The sequence below is a fragment of the Sprattus sprattus genome (assembly GCF_963457725.1).
Source record: "Sprattus sprattus genome assembly, chromosome: 15".
Classification (NCBI taxonomy): domain Eukaryota; kingdom Metazoa; phylum Chordata; class Actinopteri; order Clupeiformes; family Clupeidae; genus Sprattus; species Sprattus sprattus.
The window spans coordinates 6,145,009-6,155,788 of record NC_137913.1 but is presented as its reverse complement, the minus strand read 5'-3'; the positions used below and the strand labels follow the sequence as shown (position 1 = coordinate 6,155,788).

At 48.3% G+C, this 10,780-nt stretch overlaps 1 protein-coding gene across 1 annotated transcript in view; it reads right to left on the bottom strand.

Annotated features, from left to right (window-relative positions):
• aak1a (AP2 associated kinase 1a) overlaps positions 1 to 9,781 on the bottom strand; it is a gene marked incomplete at its 3' end in the record, with an annotated part of 57,286 nt that extends 47,505 nt beyond the window's left edge. The window contains exon 1 of the mRNA XM_080852164.1: positions 9,122 to 9,781. Within this exon, the coding sequence (XP_080708290.1) occupies positions 9,122 to 9,281 (160 nt within the window). The 5' untranslated portion in view covers positions 9,282 to 9,781. The remainder of the gene's footprint in view (positions 1 to 9,121) is intronic.
• Positions 9,782 to 10,780: the final 999 nt, after the last annotated feature.

Below are 10,780 nucleotides of genomic sequence, written 5' to 3'. Positions count from 1 at the left end.
AGTGAGTGGGCTTTGGGGAGGCTTATACAGGAGCCGGCCTTCAAGAACATACCAGAACATACGAGGTTAAATAGGAAGCAGCCTGGCTGGAGGCCTTTAAGAACATACCAGAACATACAAGGTTAAATAGGAACCAGCCTGGTTGGAGGCATTTAAGAACATACGGGAACATACAAGGTTAGATAGGAACTGGCCCGGCTGGAGGCCTTTAAGAACATACAGGAACATAAGAGGTTAGATATGGCAGAGAGGTTACAGATGAACAGGCTGATCTTGAGGCAGAGTGAGGCAGAGAGATAGGTCTCCATTCCTTTATTAAGTCAGCTCATATTTCATACTGTGTATTGGGGACATTCTGACAACCTCTATTCACATTTCTGCTCACAACTGAAAATGCATTCAGTACATTTTACATTTTCACTGCGACAGATAAAGAGGCAATCAGTTGGAACACATTTCCCTCATGACTTCCAGAGAGAAAGTGCCAGTTTGCTCGCCTGGACAAAACATGGTGTTGCGTACGTAGGCCTGCAGTTGCACATGTATGCCATGATATAGTATTTGAAAGCAGGTGATCCGTTCAGTCTCTTCCTAGCAGTGGAGTGAGATCGAGGCCAACCTCATGAAGTAGTTATGGATGATCTGAGCAGCAGGGAAAAGGTTAGACATACAGAGACCTACTTCTACCACTCTCTCCACCCCTTTCTTTCTTTCTTTCTTTCTTCCTTTCTCTCTCTCTCTCTCTTTGTCTATCTCTCTCTCACACTCAAAGAGTGACAAAGAGTTCCTTGAAAGAGTATTAACGGCCTAAGAAATGTCAAAGAGTTCCTTGAAAGAATAGTAACGGCCTAAGAAATGTCAAAGAGTTCCTTGAAAGAGTAGTAACGGCCTAAGAAATGTCAAAGAGTTCCTTGAAAGAATAGTAACGGCCTAAGAAATGTCAAAGAGTTCCTTGAAAGAGTATTAACGGCCTAAGAAATGTCAAAGAGTTCCTTGAAATAGTAGTAACGGCCTAAGAAATGTCAAAGAGTTCCTTGAAATAGTAGTAACGGCCATCTAAAGTCCTCTGACCTTCCACTTGATCCCTTGCCATGCCCGCTCAGACGTCATTTTAAAGACACCTTTCATACGGGTAAATATAATACGGGTCAGAGAATAAAAAAGGTGTTTTTCCTAGTCTCCCAGATGCATGAAGAAAAGAGCAGAGCCTCCACAACCTAATTACAAGCACAGCTAAACACCACCAACAGCGCAGACCACACCAGAGCTTCCACCATCTAATACTAAGCACAGCTAAACACCACCAATAAGGCAGACCACACCATCTAATACTAAGCACAGCTAAACACCACCGATAACACAGACCACACCATCTAATAACAAGCACAGCTAAACACCACCAATAACACAGACCACACCAGAGCTTCCACCATCTAATACTAAGCACAGCTAAACAGCACCAATAAGGCAGACCACACCATCTAATACTAGGCACAGCTAAACACCACCAATAAGGCAGACCACACCATCTAATACTAGGTACAGCTAAACAGCACCAATAAGGCAGACCACACCATCTAATACTAGGCACAGCTAAACAGCACCAATAAGGTAGACCACACCACCTAATAACAAGCACAGCTAAACACCACCAATAAGGTAGACCACACCTGGAAAGTGCATCGAGTGTCTATCCAGAAAACAACACCCTGATGTGACTGCCACACCACTCTTTTTAGCAATAGCAGGAGATCAGCAAATGTATTAGGAACACATGGTCATCCTCATCTATTATCTCCCCACAAAACACTCCTCCATCACCCACTATCTCCCTCCACTGAACCTCCTCCTCCTCCTCCTCCTCCTCCTCCTCCTCCTCCTCCTCCTCCTCCTCACAACACCAGAAGCCAGCATGGGCAGGTTCCTGCTGGGACATGAGGAGACATGCAGGAGCATCATGGCGGCGGGTACACGATCCCCCTCACAAATCTCGTCTCTGCCCCCCTGGCTGGCTGGCTGGCAGGGTGGGTGACCGCCTAGCAGCAGCAGGCCCCCTGAATTGCACGGAGCAGCCAGCTTGTGTGTGTGTGTGTGTGTAGCAGATGGAGTCCAGGCCAGCTCCTGATGAATAAATCACTCGTGGCTGCATCCATTATTTACATGCCGGGGCTCGGGCGCCTGACGAGGACGAGAGACGCGCTTCTCTCTCCTCTGGCCACAGGACCACACCATGCATCCAGTCAGAGGGGAGACATGCTTCTCTCTCCTCTGGCCACAGGACCACACCATGCATCCAGTCAGAGGGGAGACTTGGTTCTCTCTCCCCTGGCCACAGGACCACACCATGCATCCAGTAAGAGGGGAGACGCGCTTCTCTCTCCCCTGGCCACAAACAGGACCACACCATGCATCCAGCCAGAGCAAAGCCACAGAAGGACAGAGTAGGATACACAATGAGAAAGAGAAAGAGAGCAACTCTGCATTTAATAAAATGAGTAGCCTAAACCAGAGACCGTTGGGTAAACAGAGTTCTAATAGGGGTCAAGCGGCAGAGAAGACTGGAGCAACAGAGCACAGATGTGAGCGAGCGTGATGTGAAAATGCAAAGCAAGTGTTGGATAAAGAGTAATACTGGCATACGAGTGAGGTGTCCAAGCTCAGTAGCCTAACAAGGACACGGACAGTAGCCTTACAAGGACATGGGCCAAAGAGTATGTAGCATCCAAGCTCAGTAGCCTAACAAGGACACGGCCAAAGAGTATGCAGCAGATGGCGGCCGATGTAGTGATAGCAGTGAGAGCAAAGGAGACTTTAGCCCAATGGGGAAAAGGATCGTAAAACTATATTTACATTTAGTCATTTAGCAGACGCTTCCATTGTGTAACAATAAATATAATTTGAAAGTCAAGGTAAGTTTACATTACATTTACATTTAGTCATTTAGAAGACACTTTCCAAAGGGAGAGAACAATCAAGCTACGAGCAGTCAAGGACTAGTGGACCAATAAATACTATTTTACATAAGAAATAGAAAAGAGCGCAGGAATGTTACTCCGACGCTTTTGGATAAAAGCCGACGCTTTTATCCAAAGGGAGAGAACAATCAAGCTACGAGCAATCAAGGTCTAGTGGATCAAGAAGAAATAGAAAAAAGTGCAGGAATGCTACTACTGTAGGTGCAAGTTAAGCACTAGTAGAAGTGCAAGGTAGGAAGGGAGGTGCTTAACTACGGTCAAACCCAGCCACTGAGGAGTCCCCTCGTAATGAGAACAGGGTTAATATGTGAGCTTGAAAAAGGATTGCTGTGGAGAAAATGAACGCAAACTCAAACTCGTCCAGCCTTAATGCCCCTTTGAACTACAAGAAAACCCTTCCAAGCTTAGAGATAAGGTAGCATTTCCTCAGCAAAAGGAGAAAGGGTAGCATTGATAAAGATTGCTTCAACCTCAAGACAGACTCTTTCGTATAGAAACAAACCCAATCCATTAGTTTCTGGAGCTGGCTATAAAAAAAAAATCACCCCCACGAGAGTTCAGAAAATGGAATCTGTAAATAATGGGATCGTGGTCAGTGAACACTGAACGGTCAGGAGATGGAAGCCCTCTGAGCTAGAAGACGGATGGCTGCGCAGCTCATAAAAAAGCTCATTACAACACATGGGCACATCTATCACACAGTCAGGGGGAGTCATTTAGACGGGAAGGGAAAGCGATGCGATGGCGCCATAGGCTATCTGCTGCTGCTGGGGGTGCTGGTGCTGGGGGTGCTGGGGGGTGCTGACGGTGGTGCTGGGGGTGCTGGTGCTGGGGGTGCTGGGGGCTGCTGACGGTGGTGCTGAGGGTGCTGGTGCTGGGGGTGCTGGGGGGTGCTGACGGTGGTGCTGGGGGTGCTGGTGCTGGGGGTGCTGACGGTGGTGCTGGGGTGCTGGGGGGTGCTGGGGGTGCTGGGGGTAGCTGACGGTGGTGCTGGGGGTGGGGGTGCTGGGGCTGCTGGGGCTGCTGGTGCTGGTGCTGGGGGTGCTGGGGGTGCTGGGGGTGCTGGGGGGTGCTGGGGGTGCTGGTGCTGGGGGTGCTGGGGGTTGCTGGGGGTGATGGTGCTGGAGGTGCTGGTGCTGGGGGTGCTGGGGGGTGCTGGGGGTGCTGGTGCTGGGGGTGCTGGTGCTGGGGGTGCTGGGGGGTGCTGGGGGTGGGGGTGCTGGGGGGTGCTGGGGGTGCTGACGGTGGTGCTGGGGGTGCTGGGGGGTGCTGGGGTGCTGGGGGGTGCTGGGGGTGCTGGTGCTGGTGGGGGTGCTGACGGTGGTGCTGACGGTGGTGCTGACGGTGGTGCTGACGGTGGTGCTGGGGGCGGTGCTGGGGGTGGTGGGGGTGCTGACGGTGGTGCTGACGGTGGTGCTGACGGTGGTGCTGGGGGTGGTGCTGGGGGTGGTGCTGGGGGTGGTGCTGGGGGTGGTGCTGGGGGTGGTGCTGGGGGGGGTGACGGTGGTGCTGGGGGGGGTGCTGGTGCTGGGGGGTGCTAGGGGTGGTGCTGGGGGTGCTGGGGGTGGGGGTGCTGGTGGGAGCTGACGGTGGTGCTGGGGGTGCTGGGGGGCGGTGTTGTTGTTGTTTCGGGTGGTGGATTGCCTTATGGTGCTGCTGCAGTCAACTGCATTCCCACACGTCGCACCCTGCACATCCCCGCGTCAAAGAATGCCAGTGTCTGCCTAACTGAGTTTCTAGTTACATGGTGCAGACACACACGTATATGTGTGTATGTATGTGTGTGTGTGTGTGTGTGTGTATGTGTGTGTGTGTGTGTGTGTGTGTGTTCGACCCCAAGTATTTCCTAAAGCCAATCTTAGACTGGGCAAAAAAATCAGTTTCAGCTGTCATCCCCAAACACTTTGCTGACAATATGCACACACAAAGAGAGAGAGAGAGAGAAAGAGAGAGAGAGAGAGAGAGAGAGAGAGAGAGAGAGAGAGAGAGAGAGAGAACCTTTCCAAAATGACAACACATACACATTCCATGACACAATAGCGACAGAGACACTCCTTAGCTGACTCATGGGTGCATGTGCCCCTCCCAAACTCAAGCGACAGCACAAAGACTTGGCTCACATCACCGCAAGGCTCTCAAGCAACACACACACACACACACACACACACACACACACACACACACAGACACAGACACAGACACAGACACACACACACAGACACAGACACACACACACACACACACACACAAAGACCTGGCTCACATCACTGCAAGGCTACGACATGCTCTACCTTTTCATCTCATTTTCATTTTCATTTTCAGATATCAGGCTATCCCTCTCATCCAGCAAGTGGAAGTCTCCAATAAAAGAGGCCTTCCACTAGTTTTCTGAGACCTTCAAATGTCCAGTGCTGCCTCTGTTACTGTAGTCATTGAAGGCCTCAGTGCTGTTCCTGTTGTCATTGAAGGCCTCAGTGCTGTTACTGTAGTCATTGAAGGCCTCAGTGCTGTTCCTGTAGTCATTGAAGGCTGAAGTGCTGCCTCTGTTACTGTAGTCATTGAAGGCTGGAGTGCTGCCTCTGTTACTGTAGTCATTGAAGGCCTCAGTGCTGCCTCTGTTACTGTAGTCATTGAAGGCAGTCTTTGATTCTGGTGAAAGGTTGTTGATATTTGAGCTCAACGGCTTATACTCAGCATAGTCTTGTCTTCATGCAGTAGAGAGGGACAAATAAAGAGAAAGATAGAGTAGGAGAGGTAGAGATAAAGAGTAAGATTGTGTGTGTGTGTGTGTGTGTGCGTGTAAAGAGAGAGAGAGAGAGTGCGAGAAGGATGAGTTACAGTAAAGCCCACCTCATTACCGGTCACCTGGCCTGTCGCATGGATGATTCAGCATCAGACAGCACCACCAAAACAAACAACAACAACAACTATAACAACAACAACAACAACAACAACAACAAACAACGACAGGTGAAGCATCTTAGCATCATCAGTATTTATAGTAATAGCAGTATTACTAGTATTACTACAAGCACTTGTGGAATAGATTAGTAATCTCGAACAGTTATTATATACTTGTCCTTCTGAGGGCATTCTTTCCACAGCACTCAATCAACTGGAGGAGATGGCAGCACACAATAAGGACAAAAGCCACTGAACTGATACTATGGAGAGACTTCATCACAAGTACGCCCCAACCATAGCGTACTCACTGCATTCATCACAAGCACGCCCCAACCATAGCATACTCACTGCATTCATCACAAACCAACCATAGCATACTCACTGCATTCATCACGCCTCAACCATAGCATACTCACTGCATTCATCACAAGCACGCCCCAACCATAGCGTACTCACTGCATTCATCACAATCACGCCCCAACCATAGCGTACTCACTGCATTCATCACAATCACGCCTCAACTATAGCATACTCACTGCATTCATCACAAACCAACCATAGCATACTCACTGCATTCAGCACGCCCCAACCATAGCGTACTCACTGCATTCATCACAATCACGCCTCAACTATAGCATACTCACTGCATTCATCACAAACCAACCATAGCATACTCACTGCATTCAGCACGCCCCAACCAAAGCATAGTCACTGCATTCATCACAAACCAACCATAGCATACTCACTGCATTCATCACAATCACGCCTCAACTATAGCATAGTCACTGCATTCATCACAAACCAACCATAGCATACTCACTGCATTCATCACAAGCACGCCCCAACCATAGCATACTCACTGCATTCATCACAAGCACGCCCCAACCATAGCATACTCACTGCATTCATCACAAGCACGCCCCAACCATAGCATACTCACTGCATTCATCACAAACCAACCATAGCATACTCACTGCATTCAGCACGCCTCAACCATAGCGTACTCACTGCATTCATCACAAGCACGCCCCAACCATAGCGTACTCACTGCATTCATCACAAGCACGCCCCAACCATAGCGTACTCACTGCATTCATCACAAGCACGCCCCAACTATAGCATACTCACTGCATTCAGCACGCCCCAACTATAGCATACTCACTGCATTCAGCACGCCCCAACTATAGCATACTCACTGCATTCATCACAATCACGCCCCAACCATAGCATAGTCACTGCATTCATCACAAACCAACCATAGCATACTCACTGCATTCATCACAATCACGCCCCAACCATAGCATAGTCACTGCATTCATCACAAACCAACCATAGCATACTCACTGCATTCATCACAAACCAACCATAGCATACTCACTGCATTCATCACAATCACGCCCCAACCAAAGCGTACTCACTGCATTCATCCCAATCACGCCCCAACCATAGCATAGTCACTGCATTCATCACGCCCCAACCATAGCATACTCACTGCATTCATCACAAACCAACCATAGCATAGTCACTGCATTCATTACCATCACGCCTCAACCCTAGCATACTCACTGCATTCATCACGCCCCAACTATAGCATACTCACTGCATTCATCACAAACCAACCATAGCATACTCACTGCATTCATCACAAGCACGCCCCAACCATAGCGTACTCACTGCATTCATCACAATCACGCCCCAACCATAGCATACTCACTGCATTCATCACGCCCCAACCATAGCATACTCACTGCATTCATCACAAGCACGCCCCAACCATAGCGTACTCACTGCATTCATCACAATCACGCCCCAACCATAGCGTACTCACTGCATTCAGCACGCCCCAACCATAGCATACTCACTGCATTCATCACAAGCACGCCCCAACCATAGCATACTCACTGCATTCATCACGCCCCAACCATAGCATACTCACTGCATTCAGCACGCCCCAACCATAGCATAGTCACTGCATTCATCACAATCACGCCCCAACCATAGCATACTCACTGCATTCATCACAAGCACGCCCCAACCATAGCATAGTCACTGCATTCATCACAAGCACGCCCCAACCATAGCATAGTCACTGCATTCATCACAATCACGACCCAACTATAGCGTACTCAGTGCATGAGCGATTAGCACCTTCAGGTGTGACGTGGAAAAGGAATGCGAGGCGGTGCCGACAACCAAGGTCAGCCATGGCACTGAGAATACTCCTTTCAGTGCAAAAAAAACAGTGGTCACCTCGTCAGTTAATTATTCTACCGATTAGTTATTCATTGCGGACTTAACAGACCTAACCATGACAAACCACATCCAGTACAAGTTGTGTTCGTGCTGAAAGATTACAAGATATGGCTCAGACTACAGATGCTTGCCCTGCCTGAAATGGTTCCCATTAGCCCTCTTAGCCTAGAGGGAGCTTGAAGGTCCTGGACCTCTGCTAAACGGAAGACACCTTATGCCAAAAGCCTGTTGGATCCTGGAAGCAGTAGCCCAACCTGGGTTGCATGGTTGTGTCTTCATGAGTTGGAAGCAGGGAGAGACAAGTCAGCCCACTGAACCTGACCCCTCCAGCAGACAGCAAAGCTACTGGACCAGGCAGCTGAGTGAGTGGTGTGGTATGCACCTATATCCTGTGACATTCCCATAAAAGCCTGAAAGTCAATAGGCCCACAAAACACTCGATCCATCTGCATGTGAAGATGAATAGCAGTCTCTCAGGTAGTGCAGGAGAAAGACTGGAGCCACGCTGACAGCACCCAATTAGAGAAGAAACATCTCCCATTATGGGTATTCCCCTCAAAGCTTGAGACACCATTGACAGACACCCCAAACGCCTCAAGATATCACAGAAACCATTGCCCTCTCTCCCTCCCTCCCTAAAAGGTACCATTCACAGTCTGACACAGCACACAGGGAACCTGATCGACTTCCTAAAGGCCTTGAGGATGTTTTGCAATGTGCACCTGCCTTGCCATGTGTCCTAGCATAGACCAATGCCTGGGGTAGGAGTTGTACGCATTACAACAACACAAGAAATTAACATTTTGAGAACATTGCAGGGTTCGTTTTTAAATGCACTGTGCTTCACTTAGAAACGGTAAAATTGGATTGAGTGACAGCCAGGTAATGGCTAAAGTTCCCAACATAATCAGCTCTCCGGTATGCAATCTCCTTACTGTCAGTATGCGCAACTTGCACATGTTGTGGTTGTGCACAGGACTGTCACTTACCCTCCGCCACGGTCTCCTCCACCGTGACCTGGTAGCGTCCTATGGTGAAAACCCGTCCGATGTAGCTGCCACCACTGCTGGATCCAGTGCCACCTCCACCTCCTCCGGATCCAGGACCAGAGTTGACTAATTCCCTCCGTGAATCAAAAAACTTCTTCATTTTCCTAGCTGAGGTGCTGTAAACTCAATGAGAGTCAATTATGTAACAAGGCTGAAAGGCTGTTAAGCTAAGTAGTGCTGACAGTTCCTTAGGTGCAAATAATGAACCGACAGCTCGCGAGCTGCTTCAAGAGATATGGGGAGCTAATCACACATTGTCTTTTTCCGTATTGCACGTTGATATGCTAAAATGAGCCAAATATCAGCACAAGCCTGCAAAATAGCACATCTGTTTCAGGCTACAAGATGACCAGCGTTCGATTCTTCGAATTCGACAGAGGGTAGCCTTTCACAGTAGCATTCGCTTTTGTTTGATACTTTGAACAGGACACAAAAATACAAATCCAGCAGTCGTTTGTAGTTAGTCTCGGTTACAGTGAATCGATTTGTTGGGTGCCTTACCAGCAAAATACCCGACAATACAGCAGTTGTTAATCAGATGAGGGTCGTCCTCGTATCCGTTATGCCATGGTACACTAAATCGCAATCAAAATACTGGAATGTTTCCCAAGTGAAACATTACAGAATTATCTTCTGAAATACTGGTTAGCAAGGCGTAGAGGTTGAGAATCCAATGCCAATTAATGTAGCTTGCTAAATAACGTAGCCAACCAGCCCTCACTTGGCATCTGGTCAACGAGCAAGCCTGCTGGTTGTTGGCGTGTTGCTTTTAACAAGAAGACACGTAATCCATGTAAACTGTCATCCATGACATTCTCTCATCCTTTCAGTAAATCGGATCCTACGCTGGTACTTCCAGGATCTTCAGCACTGTCCGTTTCGTTTCCCCGACTGTGTTTGAATGCAGTAGTCCTGCCCGTTGTATGTCCAATTCATTGGCTCCTCTGCTTCTCCAGAACAGAACAGCTGGGTTATGATCCTCGACACCAGGAAATGCAACAAACACACACGCGGAGATGGACAAGACAGGGCAATCCGGGGAATGATCACTTTATCCCCCTTGCGATGCAGGACGCCTGGGCAAGACTGGAGGAGAGGGACACTAACTAGCTAGTTAGCCACAGAGCTAATAAAAATAAATAGCTACTCTAATCTGAATTACGTCATTCCACTGACGAAACGCTATGATTCTAGTTCCGGTAGACGACGAATAGGTAGAACTACAACTACCACTGATCACCTGCATAGTGCATAACAGGTGAAAGCTTGCCTTAGAATAGAGATTTGTAGAGGTTTTTTGTAATAAAACATATCTAGGCCTACTATCTACACAGGCACATGTAATTCCTGATGTATTCGACAAGGAATGACCAACAGAGACATTAAACCATATATATGTATATGGATATATAACCAAATATTTTTGCAAATTGTATTATCTTAGCTTTTAGAACAAAAACAAGTTTGGTTGATTCAAGCATTTTGCTCACTGTGTAAACGGGTGAGTTAGTCTGCTGAGGACATTATAAACGTCCAACAATTACTCATGTAGGCCTATTTTAGGCATGTGCCCTCTTTCCACTGGGTGGCGCTGTTTCC